Raw genomic sequence first — 20,137 nt, 5'->3', positions numbered from 1 at the left:
ATGCTACCAGTCCCAGAGCAAGCAGTGGCTTTCCTCCATGTCCATCTCAATAACAGACTATGGACGTATTTCTATGCAACTTCATTGAGTGCCCCCTAGTCTTTGTACTTTTGAAAGAGTAAAAAAAATCAATTCACTTTTACCCATTCTATAACACTTTAGGTTCTGTAGACCTCAATCAGATCACCCCTCAGCCGTCTCTTCCAAGCTGAAGAACCTTAACCTCTTTAGCCTTTCTTCATATGAGAGAGTTCCATCCTCTTTATCATCTTGGTCGCTCTTCTTTCTCTAATTCTGCTATATCCTTTTTTTTTTTTTTTTTTTTTGAGATACGGCAACCAGAATTGAACGCAATGGAGCTAAACAGAGACATTACAATAATCTTAGTCGTATTTTCCATCTCTTTCCTAATAATTCCTAGAATCCTGTTTACATTTTTGGCTGCTGCAACACACTGGGCAGAAGATTTTAGTGTATTGTCTACAGTGACACCAAGATCTTTTTCTTGGGTGCTGATTCCTACGGTTGATCCTACCATTAGGTAGCTTTGATGTGGATTATTCTTCCCAATGTACATCACTTTGCATTTGTCAACATTAAATTTTGTCTGCCATTTAGATTCTCAGTCTTCCAATTTCTTAAGGTCTTCCTGCAATTTTTCACAGTCCGCATGTGTTTTAACACTTTGAATAGTTTTGTGTCATCAGCAAATTTAATCAATTCACTTTTCCATTTCATATCATTTATAAATGTTAAGTAGCACCGGTCATAGTACAGATCTCTGCGGCACTTCACTATTCACCCTCCTCCACTGAGAAAAATGTCAGCGACTCGTGGCCAGAGTAGAGACATGCTGACAGCCTTCCTCAACTGAAATACATGGGACCTTAGGAGAGTGGCGTTTTGTAGACACGGCCTTGAGTTACATTGTATGCTATTGGGGTGAGAGTATTCCAATCATTGACTTGATGGCAACCAATGGAAGCAAAGTATTAAGATTCTTCAGTTGCAGAAAGGAACATTGCATGGCCAACATAGATGTGTTGATGCAACCTTACCCATGAGACAGTCTGTTTTGTATTTTCCCCCATGGTCCTTGGTGGGAAAGATGATCCAGAGAATGGAGAGTCACCCAGAATGAAAGCCATCGTGGTGACACTGAATTGGCTACAGAGGCTGTGGTATGAGGATGTCATGAGGCCGAAGAATGGGGAGGGGGGTTAATTCAAATGCCGGATCTGTGTCAGTTCTGTCTTAAACCTGGATCTTAGAAAGGCAAGGCTTAGGAAGAGATGATACTCCAGTAGGATGATTTCTACTCTGTTGCATGTTTACTTTCCAGTCTGCCTTTAAAACTTGCAGGAGCTGCCTCCTGCTTGTTAAAGACAAAACCAGCAGTTCAGTCTGAAAATTTGACAAGAAATCCTCTCAAAACGTTCAACTCTGCCCCTGATCTGGAGAAAACTATTCAGCATTATAAGCCGTTAAATCGCAGGAAGATTGTGAAAAATTACAAGAGGACCTTACGAGACTGGGCGTCTAAACGGCAGATGATGTTTAATGTGAGCAAGTGCAAAGTGATGCATGTGGGAAAGAGGAACCCGAATTATAGCTACGTCATGCAAATTTCCACGTTAGGAGTCACGGACCAAGAAAGGGATCCAGGTGTCGTTGAAACCTTCCGCTCAGTGTGCTGCTGTGGCTAAGAAAGCAAATAGAATGTTAGGTATTATTAGGATAAGAACGGAAAGCAAAAATGAGGACGTTATAATGCCTTTGTATCGCTCCATGGTGCGACTGCACCTCAAATATTGTGTTCAATTCTGGTCACCGCATTTCAAAAAAGATATAGTGGAATTAGAAAAGGTGCAGAGAAGGGCAATGAAAATGATAAAGGGGATGGGACGACTTCCCTTTGAGGAAAGGCTAAAGCGGTTCAGCTTGGAGAAAAGACGACTGAAGGGAGATATGATGGAGGTCTATAAAATAACGAGTGGAGTGGAACAGGTAGACATGAAGCGTCTGTTTACGCTTTCCAAAAATACTAGGACTAGGGGACATACGATGAAGCTACAAAGTAGTAAATTTAAAACAAATCGGAGAAAATGTTTCTTCACTCAATGTGTAATTCAACTGTGGAATTTGTTGCCAGAAAATGTGGTAAAGGTGGTTAGCTTAGCAGAGTTTAAAAAAGGTTTGGCTGGCTTCCATAGACCATTATTAAATTGGACTTGGGGAAAATCCACTATTTCTGGGATAAGCAGTATAAAATGTTTTGTACTTTTTGGGGATCTTACCATGTATTTGTGACCTGGATTGGCCACTGTTGGAAACAGGATGCTGGTTTTGATGGACCTTTGGTCTGTTCCAGTATGGCAATACTTACGTTACTTATATTTCCTTCTGTGCATTGCAGCACTCCTATCTGTGTCTTCATATCCATTTAAATACATTTCAATACAATTTGTGGCCATCTTTACCATGCATATTAACACCCACGCTCAAGCCCTCTAAGCATTTGGCACACAGTAATGTGCATGCAAACTCGGCTTTAACCACCCATGTATGGTTGCAGTGGCTTTGAGCATCGGCCAATGCTCAAAGCTTCACACTGAAAAATGTCCCTTTCCTTAAGAAATATATCATAACGTAATCATTGCCATAGTGGTCCATCAAGCCCAGTATCCTGTTTCCAAAAGTTGCCAATCCAGGTCATAAGTACCTGGCAAGATCCCAAAAGAGTCTTAAAGGTAAGGTAGAAGAGAAAAGGTGGATAACTACGGGCCAATAACGTTTATCTTGGTAATGGGAAACGTAATGGAAATGTTCTGAAATAACAGATCTGAAGCCACCTGCTTTTAACCAGAAGCAGATTGTGACAAATGTGATTATTTTTTTTTCAATTGCCTGACTAGAGAACTATTAGCTAGATGTGGTCTACTTGAGTTTCAGCAAAGCCTTTAATAATGTTCCTCTTAAGAAGCTCATAGGAAAACTGAGCAGCTTAGTGGTAGGTCCCAAAGTGGTAAACTGCATTAGAAGTTGTTTGACATTACAGAGTGGTACATGGATCTCACTTGAAGAAATTACCTAAATGCATACGTTTATGTTTAAAGTTGGTATCTGAATAAAGCTCTTCAATTATTGTATTAAAATTGGCACAGCATACTGTTTGCTTCTGAGAGTAGCCGAATCATATGTTCACTATTTTGCTTATTATTCTTTGGTTTTAATGCCTGATGACAATCTAGAATATTTTTCTTTCTTTGTTTAGCACAAACATCCTCACCCCAAGAAACCAAAAAGTGTTAGAATCTATGAATCTCATGTTGGAATTGCCTCTCCTGAAGGGAAAATAGCTTCATATAAGAACTTCACACATAATGTACTACCTAGAATAAAGGATCTAGGTAAGTAGTAAATAATTGTCCTGCAAAATTGGTAATGTTAAACTAAGGGCCCCCCTACATTTGGTCGCGTGGAGAGGCACTTAGCATTATGCTATATACCGTGCAGAAATTTAAGCCTATTCTATAAAATTTAGCTTACTTTACAGAATACGCCTAGGTGTAATTTTTTTTTCTGCATGGAATTTTCAGGCACCATATATAAAATCTAGTCCATAGCGGTGATTTGAATGACTTCAGGGTGGCTCTTTTGCCGTCCTAAATTTTATCTGGGAAGCTAATCAGCCGTAAATTCGCTTCTATTCTGATAACGCTCCACTCTGGTAATACCTAGATATTTCTGAGGCAGTCTAATTTTTCACAAGTAATGCTGCTGACTAGGGGCTCCTTTTACTAAGCGGCGGTAAGCCCAATGCGGGCTTACCGCTCGCTATAACAAGTACCGTCAGGCTGCCGCAGTAGCCCAGCAGTACTTCCCACCCCTAATGTGTCGTCATTTCCGTTGCTACAAAAATTTATTTGTTTTTGTAGCGCCGAACTGTACTCAGCAGTAATTGGGTAGTGCTGCGCACTGCCCAGTTAGCGCAGGAGCCCTTACCACCACCTCAGTGTGAGTGGCGGTAAGGGCTCCCCCCACCAACACCACCACCAAAATGGCTGCATGGCAAGTGCTTTACTTGCTGCCGGACCTTTTCCTGCAGGAAAGCGAGACCTTCCCTTTTACAAGCTGTGGTAAAAGGGGCCTCGGCACGTGTGTAAAACAAGCACCGACGCCAGCCCCGCCCCCCCCCCCCTTTCTTGATAAAAGGGCCCCAAGGCAATTATTTGTATAATGGCTGCCTTAGATTATCAATACATATAGGCCCTGATATTCATGCAGAAAACTGCATCCTTATTCTTGGAGGTGTTGCTCAGCCTGTCGCACATTGTAAGCTCCTTGAGCAGGGACTGTCCTTCCATGTTAAATTGTACAGCGCTGCGTAACCCTAGTAGCGCTTTAGAAATGTTAAGTAGTAGTAGTAGCCTGTCGTACATTGTGGTAAATAACAAACCTATCTGTTGGTAGAATGTAAAGAAATATATGTGTACATTTATATCTTTTAAAAGAATTCTGCACTTCTTAGACACACACAACAAAACAAGGATTGAAGAAGGGAAATGCATGCTTTTCTTAATATATATCATACCCTTTGGGTTGTAAGTAATAACTACTTACTACTACTACTACTTAACATTTCTAGAGCGCTACTCATCATTATTATTATCTTGAGACCAAATCTCAGAAGTGAGGATGGGGTTTGCGTTACTTCTGCTAGTCCTCAGAAGGAAGCTGTTCCTGCCAACACTCTGTCACTAAAACAGTTTATCAGGATTTATATACTAGAGAGGTCCTATTAGTTTTCTGACCTTGAATAGCAAGGGCATATTTGTTTCACTGTCTGTTGTAGAAATCTACAGTGTAAAAAGAGAAGGTACTGAAGAGCATTTAGCAAGGAAAGATAAGGAGTGGAGGAGTAGCCTAATGGTTAGTGCAGTGGGTTGAAAACCTGGGGAGTTGGGTTTATTTCTCACTGCAGCTCCTTGTGAGACTGGGCAGTCACTTAATCCTCCATTGCCCCGAGTACAAAAAGATTGTGAGCCCTGTAGGGACAGAGAAAGTACCTGCATAGAATATGTGAACCACTTTGGGTGCACCACAGAGGCAGTATATCAAGTCCATGACCCTTTATCTTGTTTTTCTGTGTTGTTAAATGACTTCATAGAAAGTATTTTAAAGGTTTGAAATTTTCAAAAACAGGCAAAAAAAAAAGTAACCCCTACAATTTTTTGCAGTTTACTTAGCAATCACTTTGAATTTCAATGATAAATGCATACTTAGTCATCATACTTACGCATTACTATTAAACGACATTTAATTATCTTAAGCTATGATGTTAGACATTTTAGCGTTGCTACCTAGCAATTTTTGTGTGTTAAAATGTTTGCACTAAAACACAGTAAAATAACGTCATTCAAACGAAACAACTAACAATGTATCAGAATTCTACAGTCACTGTGAATGCTCAGTGTCCACTCCCAGCTTTAACACAGGTCTTTGGTCACTTTGGGAAGTTCTTAACAGTCTTGCCGATTGGTCCCTGTGGCAGGCTGTCCCAGATCATCTACTGTTCTGCTTTGTTGCTTCCGAGACATGGTAGTCAAAGTCTACGTCACTGTGTCATCACAACAGTAAGCTATTTTTTTTTTTTTTTCAAACAATGGTAGTTTTACAGTTCTAACATTTTTCAACATGCAAAAATCGCTGGGTGGACACTCTTTAAAAAAAAAAAAAAAAATCTTTAAATCTATCTTTAAACTTTGCTGTGTTTAAAGATAGATAATCTCATTCCATTCTGCACATAAATGTAGATAGTAGCAACAAAGAATAGTAAAAATAAAAAGAGGAGACGCAAAGTTCAAATATCTTACATCAGGCATGGATGCTGTTCAAAAATAGTATCCTGAAGCCCAGACCAAACATATTCCATGTATTAAAAAAAAGGAAGAAAGGAGGTTGAACGTTAGCCGGCATAGAGGGTAATAATCGAACGTCGCCGGCGATCTATTTTGGCGGCGGCGCAACAGCTGGCCGGAACCGTATTTTCAAAAAAGATGGCCGGCCATCTTTTTTTTTCGATAATACGGTTTGGGCCGGCGAAATGCCTTGGATTTCGCCGGGTTTGAGATCGCCACTCTTGTTTTTCCGCGATAATGGAAAAAACTGCCGGCGATCTCAAACCCGGCGAAATCCAAGGCATTTGGCCGTGGGAGGAGTCAGCATTTGTAGTGCAATGGTCCCCCTCACATGCCAGGACACCAACCGGGCACCCTAGGGGGCACTTCAAACATCTTTTATAAACAACCAAATTAGCTTCCAGGTGCATAGCACCCTTCCCTTGTGTGCTGAGTCCCCTAAATCCCCTCCAAAACCCACTGCTCACAAGTGTGCACCATTACCCTAGCCCTAAGGGCTGAAGGGGGGTACCTACATGTGGGTACAGTGGGTTTTGGGGGGTTTGGGAGGGCTCAACATTACCCACCACAAGTGGAACAGGTAGGGGAGGATGGGCCTGGCTCTGCCTTTCTGCAGTCCACTGCAACCAACAACAACTGTTCCAGGGACCTGCATACTGCTGTCAGGGTGCTGGGTATGCCATTTGAGGCTGGCATACAGGCTGGCAAAAAAGGTTTGTATTTTAATAATTTTAGTGTGGGAGGGGGTTGGAGACCACTGGGGGAGTAAGGGGAGGTCATCCCCCATTCTCTCTGGTGGTCATCTGGTCAGTTGGGGCACCTTTTTGAGGCTTGGTTGTGAAAATAAAAGGACCAAGTAAACCCGGCAAAATGCTGCTTATCGCCGGGATTTATTTTTCCATTATCCGCGAAAGCCGGCCATCTGGTAGCCACGCCCAAGCCTGCCTGTGTCCCGCCTTCGCTTCGCCGCCAACACGGCCCTTTAAACTTTCGCCGGCGCGGTGAAGGGAAAGCGGCGAAGCTATCACAAATGTAGCTTTCGATTATACGCTTTTCGCCGCTTTTGCGAAATCGCCGGCCATATCCCGATTTGTGTCGGGAAATAGCCGGCGATTACTTTCGATTATAAGCTGGATAGTTAAAAAGTGAGATGAAGGAAGCTATAGAGCTAAAAGAAAATCCTTCATAAAATGGAAGAAGGATCCGACTGAAAATAATAGGAAACAGCATAAGGAATGGCAAGTCAAATGCAAAGCACTGATAAGGAAGGCAAAGAGAGACTTTGAAAAGACGATTGAGTTGGAGGCAAAAACACAGAATAATTTTTTTAGGTATATTAGAAGCAAGAAGCCGGCAAAAGAATCAGTTGGACCGCTAGATGACTGAGGGATAAAAGGGGCAATCAGGGAAGACAAGGCCATAGTAGAGAGATTAAATGAATTCTTTGCTTCAGACTTCACCGAAGAAGGTGTAGGAGAGATATTGGTGCCAGAAATGGTATTTAATGCTGACGAGTCAGAGAAACTGAAACAAACCTCTGTAAACACTGAAGATGTAATGAAGCAATTTGACAAATTGAAGAGTAGCAAATTGCCTGCACCAGATGGAATACATCCCAGAGTACTGATAGAATTGAAAATGAACATATAATTTATCTTTAAAATCAAGGATGGTACCGGAAAATTGGAGGGTAGCCAAAATAAGGACAATTTTTTAAAAGGGTTCCAGAGGAGATCCGGGAAATTATAGACCGGTGAACCTGACATCAGTGCCGGGCAAAATGGTAGAGACTGTTATAAAGGACAAAATAACAGAGCATGTACTTAAGTATAGATTAATGAGACAAAGCCAGCATGGATTTAGTGTAGGGAAATCTTGCCTCACCAATCTACTACATTTCTTTGAAGGGGTGAATATGAATGTGGATAAAGGTGAGTTGGTCGATATTGTGTATCTGGATTTTCAAAAGGCATTTGACAAAGTACCTCATGAAAGACTCTTGAGGAAATTAGAAAGTCACAGGATAGGAGGCAATGTCCCATGGTGGATTAAAAACTGGTTAAGAGTAGGGTTAAATGGTCAGTATTCTCAATGGAAAAGGGTAGATAAGAGGGTTCTCCAGGGGTCTGTGTTGGGACAGCTGCTTTTTAACATATTTATAAATGATCTAGAGATGGGAATCACTAGTGAGGTAATTAAATTTGCTAATGACACAAAGTTATTCAAAGTTAAATCGCAAGACAATTGTGAAAAATTGCAAGAGGACCTTACAAGACTGGGAGACCGGGCATCCAAATGGCAGATTACTTTTAATGTGAGCAAGTGCAAAGTGATACATGTGGGAAAGAGGAATCCAAACTATGGTTACATGATGCAAGGTTCCACATTAGGAATCGCCACCATGGAAAAGGATCTAGGTGTCATCATTGGTATTAACGTTGAAACTCTCTGCTCAGTGTGCAGAGGTGGCTAAGAAAGCAAATAGAAAGTTAGGATTATTAGAAATGGAATGGAAATAAAAACTGAGAATGTTATAATGCCTTTGTATCACTCTATGATGCGACCACACCTCAAATACTGTGTGCAGTTCTGGTGTCCACATCTCAAAAAAATATATAGTGGAATTAGAAAAGGTACAGACCATTTGGGAGGAATGGTGAGCCCTGTCCAGCATGCATTTACATGCTAGCGGGCCCCCATTCCTCCCAATACAGCAGCCCCCCCACAGGAGCCGACCCCCCCCCCCCCAGTGAAGCCCTGTCCAGCGCATCCCAGGATACACTGGGCAGGGCTGGGCACCACCATTTTCCAGGCGGCGCCGATGGAAGAGGAGGGAGGGCTACCTCCCTTCTCCAACTTAAGGTAGGGGGGTGTGGGGATTGACTGCGGCCCACTGGGATATCTCAGGAATGCTGGGGGAGGGTTAGGGGGGGCTATAGACCCCCACCGGATCTCCAGCGCCATTGAACCTGTTTGGGGGGTCAGGGGACTGGAGGTCCGCTGGACCTCCAACTCTCTTTCGCTGGGAAGGGGGGTCATCGGTCACCCACTGGGCCACCAGGGACATCTGAGGGATATTGGGGGTTAAGGGGGGCTGGAGATCCACTGCATCTCCAGCCTCCCCTGAACCTGTGTCGGGGGTGGGGGGTCAGGGAGACCGGAGGTGCGCTGGACCTCCAGCCCCCATTTCGCCTGGCTCGGGGCGGGGGTAGTTGGTGTCTGATTGTCCCATGGACCTCCAGCCCCTGTATTTGACAGGTCTGGGCTTTTGACAGCCCAGACCTGTCAAACAAGTGCGGGAGGATTATGCCTGAGCGCATGCTCGGGCACAGTCCTCCCGCACTTCTACCCCATGATCAGAGAGAATTGCATGCATAAATTTGCATGCAATTATCTCTGATCATAGGTCCGGTAGTGCCCTGCGGTGTTCCAGTGCTATTTTTAGAGCGCTGTTTGGAACAGCGCGGGGCTTTTGATCATCTGCCTGTAAGTGAGGAAGAAGCAATTTATCAAGATTATATTACTATTCATACAGCATAAGAAGAAAACATTGATTTGAAGGGGCTTTGGGGCATAAGGAGGGGGAGTAATTAGGGAATGGGTTATTGGGGGAGGGATTATGGGTGGGGGGGAGGGGAGGGAATGGGTTGGGGGGAATTTAGGGAGATAAGGGGGAAAAAGGATGTTGAACAATTTTTGCTTGTTTGAATGTAAACTATATGATGGAAAAGTTTGGAGGGCACTGTGCTCCTATGCTGGTGTAGATGTGCTATTTTCAGTAAAATTAATAAATTAAAAAAAATAAAGGAAGCAACATGTATTAAACCCCCATTTATAAAAAAAAAAAAAGAAGAAAAAATCGTGTGAATCTTTCTTCTAGGAAATAAGAGCTGTTTGGCTCTGGCACTGCTTAATCTTGGGCTTGTGCCAGCCTGTAATAAAACTAAATATATCTGGATCTGCGGGCTGCTGAAAGTGAATAAAAAGCATGTGTGTATTTAAGTGCCTGTGTGTGGCAGAATGGTAGACACAAACAGTGTCTATGATAACTTTACTCCTGTGCTCTACAAATACATTTCTCATGGCCCAAATATGGGGGGGGGGGGGGGGGGGGGGAGGTTGCCAACCGTATTGTAAATATTTTCTTTTTACAACTGGTATAGTCCTACCTTTTTTCATGAATTTGCAGAAATAATGCATTTTAATCTTCATCCAGATCTAACTCCTAGATATGATGTTTCCCAGGCACCAGCATAAGAGAAGAATTACATTTTGTAAGTGGCTACAGAAATGGGGAAATGTCAGATATTCCATAAAGTCAACTGTGCAAACTGAGGAGGTATTTATTTGCCCACTTCAGCATTTGTTAAACACATTTAACTACCAGGCGTTTTTTAGTTTATTTTTAATATATCGAGAAACTAGCAGGAAAAATAGGATGGCAAGATACCCACAGCACTCATTATAACATAGCCCACATTAAGGGGAATAGCGTTGACCAAATCAGACAAACTCGTTAAAGAAATTCAGGAACAAAATCCATAATGCCATTGGATGCTAAATCATTCAGTCTTTACCGTCTCCTACTATTCTGAATCTCCTATTCTTTATCTGCAAAAAACTTAGCAAGTCTTCAGAATCAACGAAAACATAGCAATTGTTTTTTTTACTATTGTTATGAATGTACTTCTTACAGATAGGTAATAAGTGCAAGGGAACCTCAGAAAAATGAGGCACCAATTGCAAGTGTTTGGGCTTTGAACCACAGTATCGCTCCAGCTGCTGTTCTTGCTGTTGAACCGATGTGCTTAGAAGAGAGATGTTTTCTAAATATTCTGAGTAGAGAGGTGTGGTAGCCCTGTTAGTCCACTTTTAAAGGTAATCAATAGAAATCAAACAAAATAAAACATGGAAAAGAAAATTAGATGATTCCTTTTTTATTGGACAGTTAAGTCATTGGTGAGGCCCCACCTGGAGTATTGTGTTCAGTTTTGGAGGCCGTATCTTGCTAAGGATGTAAAAAGAATTGAAGCGGTGCAAAGAAAATCTACGAGAATGGTATGGGATTTGTGTTACAAGACGTATGAGGAGAGACTTGTTGAACTAAACATGTATACTCTGGAGGAAAGGAGAAACAGGGGTGATATGATATAGACGTTCAAATATTTGAAAGGTATTAATCCGCAAACGAACCTTTTCCGGAGATGCGAAGGCGGTAGAACGAGAGGACATGAAATGAGATTGAAGGGGGCAGAATCAAGAAAAATGTCGGGAAGTATTTTTTCACGGAGAGAGTGGTGGATGCTTGGAATGCCCTCCCACGGGAGGTGGTGGAAATGAAAACAGTAACGGAATTCAAACATGCGTGGGATAAGCATAAAGGAATCCTGTGCAGAAGGAACGGATCCTCAGGAGCTTAATCGAGATCGGGTGGCAGAGCCAGTGGTGGGAGGCAGGGATAGTGCTGGGCAAACTTATACGGTCTGTGCCAGAGCCTGTGGTGGGAGGCGGGGCTGGTGGTTGGGAGGCGGGGATAGTGCTGGGCAAACTTATACGGTCTGTGCCAGAGCCTGTGGCGGGAGGCGGGGCTGGTGGTTGGGAGGCGGGGATAGTGCTGGGCAGACTTATACGGTCTGTGCCCTGAAGAGCACAGGTACAAATCAAAGTAGGGTATACACAAAAAGTAGCACATATGAGTTACCTTGTTGGGCAGACTGGAAGGACCGAGCAGGTCTTTTTCTGCCGTCATCTACTATGTTACAATGATTAGGTTTCGAAGGTTGCCCTTCTTCGTCAGATCGGAAATAAGCAAATGTGGTAGATGACATTGTATATATAAGTGAAACATCCAAGCATTTCATTGACAGTCTAACAGGGTGGGGGTGGGTAGGAGGGAACATTCTAGAACTGGCACGGTGGTTTCTGTACTGTGTGCAGTATATTGTTGTTCAAAAATGACAAGGTGGATGGAATGCACTGCCCCGGAATGCAGAACACCAAAATCATGTTAGGCTGAAAACCTTAGTTGCAAAGGGCTGCTGTATGCTGGTCAGAAGAGATCTATCTTTATAAAACTGTTTTAATGTGTTCATATATAAATAAAGTCAGTTCTTTGTTGCTAGTTTATTTATTTATTTAGATTTTGCTCACACCTTTTTCAGTAGTAGCTCAAGGTGAGTTACATTCAGGTACACTGGATATTTCTCTGTCCCAGGAGAGCTCACAATCTAAGTTTGTACCTGAGGCAATGGAGGGTTAAGGGACTTGCCCAAAATCACAAGGAGCAGCAGTGGGATTTGAACCGGCCACCTCTGGATTGCAAGACCGGTGCTCTAACCACTAGGCCACTCCTCCACTTGTTATTCTTTAGGGTTCTACATGGAATGTTGCTACTCTTTGAGATTCTGCATGGACTCTTGTCACTCTTTAGGATTCCAGAATCCTTGCTGATCTGCAAGCGCAGGCTTCTGGTTCTGTGAGTCTGACGTCCTGCACATACGTGCAGGACGTCAGACTCGCAGAATCAGAAGCCTGCGCAGCCACATTGCCAGGTACACTGGATATTTCTCTGTCCCAGGAGGGCTCACAATCTAAGTTTGTACCTGAGGCAATGGAGGGTTAAGGGACTTGCCCAAAATCACAAGGAGCAGCAGTGGGATTTGAACCGGCCACCTCTGGATTGCAAGACCGGTGCTCTAACCACTAGGCCACTCCTCCACTTGTTATTCTTTAGGGTTCTACATGGAATGTTGCTACTCTTTGAGATTCTGCATGGAATCTTGTCACTCTTTAGGATTCCAGAATCCTTGCTGATCTGCAAGCGCAGGCTTCTGGTTCTGTGAGTCTGACGTCCTGCACGTACGTGCAGGACGTCAGACTCACAGAAACAGAAGCCTGCGCAGCCACGTTGCCAGGTACACTGGATATTTCTCTGTCCCAGGAGGGCTCACAATCTAAGTTTGTACCTGAGGCAAGGGAGGGTTAAGTGACTTGCCCAAGATCACAAGGAACAGCAGTGGGATTTGAACCAGCCACCTCTGGATTGCAAGACCGGTGCTCTAACCACTAGGCCACTCCTCCACTAGTTCAGTCATTGCTTTTTGTTTTGTTTTTTGTTTGTTTGGGGACTGAATACTGTGCAAGATGATTTGCTTCTTTTTTTGACTTGTTACTTGACGTGTTTGTGTTTCACCTTTTTTTTTTTTTTTAACCAATGTGCCCTCACAGCCTAGCACCCTTTTTATAAATTTACCCTCCACATGTATCTAGTATATATGAAGAAATGTACTTTTTGTTATGCATGGAAAGGTCAGTTGGGGGAAAAAAAAACCTGTTGTTCACTTGCAGTTTAAGGTCAAATTCAAGGTCTAGCAAGAATTAAAAAGGCACATGAGGGACACAGTTCAAGTAGCCCATGTAATTGTAAAGTATGCGGATGCTTTTCTCACGCAAACTATATGCAGGCTTTCATATAAGCAGATTCTAGCACATTGAAAAAGTGGCTGCCTACTTGCTCCTGCTTTTTTGTGTGGATGGCTGAGCAAGGGTAAAATAGCAGAGGCACTGGTGGAAATGTCATGTATGCCTACTAGTTTCCTTTCACTGGCCTAAACATATTTCTGGAAACTAATCACAGTCCACCCAATATTCAGCCGATGATGGTTGGCGTGTTTTTAGATTCTTACCATTTCTGGCTAAATTAGCCCCCAGTATTCAATGCTGGGCCACGTACGGGCACTGGTACTGAATATTAGAGGCTAAATGTGGACGGCCTGGGCACCAGAGCTTATGTGGGCCCTGCCAGTATTCAGGCAGGGCCTACATAAGAGTTATGCAGGCCTCGGCTGATTATTGGGCCGGGAGCCACGTTTATTTATTTATTTATTTTTAATTTGAACTCCTCTGAGCTGTTTCTGGACCCCCTGTCCCCAACCCATGAACAGGAAGGCCCAATGCCCCCAACCCCTCCAGCCATTCAGGGTGGTCCCCCACCGGACCTAACTGTATCCCTGGTGGTCCAGCGGTTGTCATTGGGGGCAGGAGCACAGCCCCCTCACTCCTGCCTCTTGCAGTGCCCTTTCAAAATGGCTGCCACAACCTTTTGCAGCATCCATGATGAAAGGGCATCATGAGGAGGCTGTTCTCCTGCTCCCAACGACCATTGCTGAACCACTAGGGATATAGGTAGGCCGGGAGGGGGGAGTTACCTGGATAGTTGGGGAAAGGCATTAGGCCTTCTTGATATCCACGGGAAAGGGGGATGGAGCTTTGTCGGGAGGGGGGCAGGAGGGGGCTTGGGGAACCAGATTATTAAGAGAAAAAACGTTATACAGGTACCAACCCAATATTCAGCACTGGCACCCGCAAAGCTACGTGGCCTAATTTAGGGCAGCTTTTGAGCTGTCCCAAATTAAGCCACTTAGCTATGCAGGTGAATATTGCCGGCATCTGTAAAACCCAGGTCTCCTCCCCAGCACCACCCCTGTTCTTCCCACTTTTCGGTTCGGCGGTCTGTGGGGATATTCAGCAGCACTCTCCGGTTAAGTGCCGCTGAATATCCCCACTTGCGCGGTGAGAAGCAATCTAAGCAGGCAGGAGAAGCTCCTGCCCACTTAAATCGCTTTGAAAATTGGCTGGAGTGTTTTCTAAAAGGAGTATATACATGCTGCGAAAGTGTATATACTTTAAACAAGCCAGAGAAGGGCGTTTTTTTGACCAGCTATTTTACTGTGGTAAATGGCTTTTAAAGTTGTCCTCTAGGAGTTAGGGAAGACTTGTACTTATTGAGAAAGAAGTAAAATAAGCAAAAAAAAAATGTAATTTAACAGTATTGGGTGGTTTTTTGCATTAATTCTAACACTTTTTTTATTTTTTAATAGGATACAACTGTATTCAAATGATGGCTATCATGGAACATGCATATTATGCTAGTTTTGGTTACCAGGTCACTAATTTCTTTGCTGCATCAAGGTGAGTTAATTATTTGTACATAGTAATATTGGTTCATGAGCTTTTGTGGCATTTGCTGTTATGTTTTTAATTTTGATAATTTCTCAATTGGGGGGAAGTCCATTGGAGTTCATTGGAGTCATGCTAGACATGATGCATGCTTGGACCTATCTGTCTACAGCATGTGTCGAGGCCCTAGTGGCTATTGCCACTTGGGTTTGAACAGCCAGCTGGTGTTGGCTCAGCAGATGTTGAGGTTGCAGGACCACATAGCTTCCACTGTTCATGTTGTGTCCAAGGCACGTCTCCAGTTGAGAGGTGCCCAATGGATCCTAGCTTCTCAGTGGTCATAGGCTACAGGGAACCTAGCGAATGTCCTCCATAACACCGGAATTCACCTGGTCACTCCCACCATTACAGTTCAGTCTAGTTTGACCCTGGAGCTTACATTCCAAATTTCTCCACCCCAGAAAATTCTGACTATGAATGCATACACTCTAGAGTGGGGAGCCCATGTAGACTGGCTTCAGACTCAGGGAGTCCAGTCACCAGATCAACCTCCTAGAGCTATGGGCGATTTGGAATGCTCTAAAGGCTTTCAGAGATTTGGCTGATGAGCCAAATTGTACTTATTCAGTCAGACTATCGGGTTGCTGTGTACTATATAAACAAGCAGGGGGGTACGAAATCCTGCCCGTTGTGTCAGGAGACTGTGAGGATGTGGCACTGGATTGTCAGCCATGCCATAGTGCTTTGAGTCACATGCCTGATGGGGAAAGACGACAGTTTAGGTGTCAGGCTGATCAGGGTTATGCAGTCACATGACTGGTCCCTCATCACAGGCGTAGCCCATCAGATCTTCTGAGAGTGGGGCACCCCCTCGGTGGATCTCTTTGTTTATGTGTATTAGGTATTTGGTATACTACCTTTCAGAGCTAGAATCAACTAGCTCAGTTCTGCTCCAGACTTAGGTCATATGGCAGACTAGCTTCGGATGCCTTCCTCCTCAAATGGGGGGAGGGTCTTTTGTATGCATATCCTCCCTTTCCTCTAAATTGGGAAGAATTTGCTGAAAGTCGAGCAAGATCAAGGGACCGTGATATTAATCGCTCTGTTCTGGCTGCTGCAAGTATGGTTCCCTCTTCTGGAGCTGTTCTCCAAAGAACCTTGGAAGTTGGTCTGCTTGACTCTCACCACACAGAACAAGGGGGACTTTTCAGCACCCAACCTCCAGTCCCTGGCCCTCACAGCGTAGATGTTGAGAACATAGAATTTGAATTCCTTTCAACTGCTTGAGAGTGTCTCCAGGATTCTGTTGGCTTCCATGATAGATTCCACTAAGAGGTGTTATACTTTTAAATGGAGGAGGTTTGCTGTCTGACGTGAAGGCAAGGCCCTAGATCACTTCTCTTGTCCTACACAAAACCTGAGTCTGGAATTGTACATCTGAAAAAGTTAGTGTTAACATTTTTTCTGAAAACACGTAAGAAGTTGTCTTAAGTGAGTTATTGACAAATGCTAGTTTAGCAGATTCCACTTTATAATGTGAAAGGAAGGCCAATATGTGCAAATAGAAGTCATTGTTTACTAGAGACTTCTTTATCTATATTGACAAAGAAAGGCTTTTTGGATAAGAGAGGTTAAAGAAGGTCTGAAACTGACCAGTATTTATCAGAGATGTCTTCTTTTGGAAAAGTAAATCATACTCTGTGTTTAACTATTATAAATATTTAGTCTATTATTAAATGAAATTGAGAAATACTGCATAATAGGTTTTTCCCATTGTACTGTGCCCTTATACTTTAAACTTTTAGCATATTTGCCTAGATTAATTTCGGAATTCTAAAAAGATGTCTTGCTGATGCTATGGATTTTAAGTGTAGACAGATCAATTACCTTATCTGTGGTTGAGGGTACAAATGTGAGCGTTTAGACTACTGAACTTCAGGGGGACTTGGAAGCAGAGAGATTTATCTCCCAGTCTCCCCTCCTTGTTAAGAAGATACCTTATGCAGCTCTAATAAAAGACCAGTTTTACTGATTTCTTGTAGTACAATGTGTATTGTTTCTCAGAATTTACGTACGTTGGACAGTTCGATGACCCAACTCTGTAAGGGTTCACCTCGGTGCTCATCACCATGTAAGAGGTAAGCTCATCTCTGTACAGCCTCAAGTTGTTTGCTTCATGAGGGGTTTGCTGTTGACTAAGCCCCCCCCATGTGTCATGGGGTCTCATCGTAATCTTTGCCGAGCTCATGAAGTTCTTTTTGAACCACTTAATTCCTATCGCCTGACGTATTTGACCTAGAAGGCTTTTTTTTTTTTAATGGCGGTCACTCAGCTCGCAGGGTTAGTGACCTGCAGGTCCTAGTAGTGGATCCACCTTGTACAGATTTTTATCATAAGAGTAGTCCTCTTTACGCACTCTAGGTTCTTTCTGAGGTGATGTCAGAGTTGATCTTAACCGGTTAGTCATTCTGCCAATGTTCTTTCCCAGACTTTGTGCCCTGCCTGAGAAGAGTGCATTGCGCTCCTTGGACTGCAAGTAAGCCTTGGGCTTCAATCTGGAACTGACTAAAGCTCATAGACAGTCCACCCAGCTTTTTGTTTGTGACCTGAACAGCATGAGGGCAGCCATTGGTAAACGCACTTTATCCAGTTGTCTAGCAGACTGCATCTCCTTCACTTATGCCCAGCTGGGATGACCCTGGAGGGGCACGTTATGGCCCACAATGTCAGGGCTATGGTCGCGTCAGTAGCCCACTTGAGGTCAGCCTCCGTTGAAGAGGTTTGCAAGGCTGTGATGTGGTCTTCAGTCCACACATTCACATCCCATTACTGCCTTGAGCAGCACACCCAATACTTGGTTTGGCCAGACACACCTGCAAAATTTGTTTGAGGGCTGGAATTCAGTTACACCCTCCTAGGCTTATTCTTTCTGTTCCTGGCTGCAACTCCACATTAAGCCTGTTTTTATTTTTTTGTTCTTAGGTTTATTGATTCTAATTGGCCTTGCTGTTGCACATCCATATTGTCCTTTGTTTGTTTTTGGTGAGCCTGGTAGCTAGGGATTCACCGCATGTTTGAATCTGTCCTTCTTTTCCTCTGAGAAAGTGAAGTTACTCACCTGTAGCAGGTGTCGTCTGAGGACAGCGGGATTGATATTCTTACATACCTTCCCTCCTCCTCTAGGAGTTGCATTCTTTTCTATACTGATCCGACTGGTGGTCCCACACGACTCTAGTGGGCAGGAAGGCACTCACGCATGCACTATGAAACTCCTTGATAGGAACGCTGAGTAGCATCTGTACTGGGGATTCATTCGGAGAATGTCTTTAACAGGTGAGTAATTTCGCTTTATCTGCTTCCAATTATAAGTGATAGAAACAGGCCATATTGAACGTAGAAATTGCAATATTGGGTCAGATATAAGGTTAAATCACCCCAGTATCCCATTTCTAATTAGTGGCTAATCTAGATCACAATTACTTGGCAGCATCCCAAAAAGTAGCAAGATTCCTTTATCCCTGAAGTTATGTAAGTGACTTCCTGCAGGTCTACCAGGAATTTGTCTAAACCTTTTATTTAAACTCAGCTATGCTAACTGCTTTTACCACATCTTAGCAGTGAGTTCCAGAGTTTAGCTATGCACTGTGTGGAAATATTTCTGTGATTTGTTTTAAATGTACTAAATTGTACGTTGTGTAATTTAAACTTTGGAATTTGTTACCAGAGAATGTGGTAAACGCAATTAGCTTAGCAGGGTTCAAAAGAGGTTTTGGATAAACTTTGGAATTCCTTACCAGAGAATGTGGTAAAATCAATTAGGTTAGCAGGATTCAAAAAAAGGTTTGGATAAACTTTGGAATTTATTACCAGAGAATGTGGTAAAAGCAATTAGCTTAGCAGGGTTTAAAAAAAGGGTTTTGATAAGTTCCTAAAAGAAAAGTCCATGATCCATTAATAAGATAAACTTGAACATCCACTGCTTATTTCTAGGATAAGCAACATAAAATCTGTTTTACTGTTCTGGGATTTTGCCAGGTACTTGTGACCTGGATTGGCCACTGTTGTCAACAGGATACTGGGCTTGATGGGCCTTCGGTCTGTCCCAGTATGGAAACACCTATGTTCTTAATTTAATTTTAGGTTCTTAAAATCCTTTATCCATTGAAATGGACACTACTCTGCAGTTACAGTGTACAACAAAGAAGGAGAAAACAAGAAAATTGAGAAACATTTACCTGGTGAGCGTAGTTTTGATGAATTCAACTTGAAATGAAAAATGTGTTGTTTTCATTCTATTTGTAGCCGTTATGGAACACCAGATGAGCTGAAGGAATTGGTTGATACTGCCCACTCGATGGGAATTGTTGTTCTACTGGATGTTGTACACAGCCATGCATCAAAGAATAGTGAAGATGGACTGAACTTATTTGATGGGACAAATTCATGCTTCTTTCATGATGGATCCAGAGGAAATCATAACCAGTGGGACAGCAGGCTCTTTGACTATGCTAAGTATGTGCACACAGTTTTAAAATAGTCTTCTTGGCTTTTGGTCGTTAGTCTTTAGAGCATTACTTAAAGGATGCGTGTTTATTTGGATTTATGTATGTATGTATTTATTTAGGTTTGCAGAAATTCACCCAAGGTGGTGTACAGCAAGAATAAGCCAAACATAATCAATAGATAATTTCAGCAGTAAATGTATTAAAATAATACACGTTATGGCACAGTATGCTACTTTTCTTACTTGTTTCCTATCTAGTCCTGCCTAATTATGCTCTCACCTATCCACCCTTAATTATGTGTTTGTCCTTGAGATAGTCTAAATCCCTGCTTACTTAATGCATATGTATTTATTTGCTGCTTGAAGTTATTGTAATTAACATAGTAACATAGTAGATGACTGCAGAAAAAGACCTGCACGGTCCATCCAGTCTGCCCAACAAGATAAACTCATATGTGCCATTTTTTGTGTATACCTTACCTTGATTTGTACCTGTCTTTTTCAGGGCCCAGACCGTATAAGTCTGCCCAGCACTAACCCCGCCCCCAACCACCCGCCCCGCCTCCCACCACCGGCTCTGGCACAGACCGTGTAAGTCTGCCCAGCACTATCCCCGCCTCCCAACCACCAGCCCCGCCTCCCACCACCGGCTCTGGCACAGACCGTGTAAGTCTGCCCAGCACTATCTCCGCCTCCCAACCACCAGCCCCGCCTCCCACCACCGGCTCTGGCACAGACCATATAAGTCTGCCCA

At 43.2% G+C, this 20,137-nt stretch overlaps 1 protein-coding gene across 1 annotated transcript in view; it reads left to right on the top strand.

The window, feature by feature from the left end:
* The window catches only part of LOC115458753 (1,4-alpha-glucan-branching enzyme-like), a gene marked incomplete at its 5' end in the record, with an annotated part of 86,022 nt that overhangs the window by 16,717 nt on the left and 49,168 nt on the right, over positions 1-20,137 (top strand). The window contains 3 exon segments of the mRNA XM_030188566.1: positions 3,275-3,410; positions 14,801-14,891; positions 19,182-19,391. Of these exon segments, the coding sequence (XP_030044426.1) occupies positions 3,275-3,410; positions 14,801-14,891; positions 19,182-19,391 (437 nt within the window).

This window comes from Microcaecilia unicolor, unplaced genomic scaffold, assembly GCF_901765095.1.
Source record: "Microcaecilia unicolor unplaced genomic scaffold, aMicUni1.1, whole genome shotgun sequence".
Lineage (NCBI taxonomy): Eukaryota > Metazoa > Chordata > Amphibia > Gymnophiona > Siphonopidae > Microcaecilia > Microcaecilia unicolor.
Note: the sequence above shows the minus strand (reverse complement) of the source record. Positions and strands in the feature narration are given on the sequence as shown.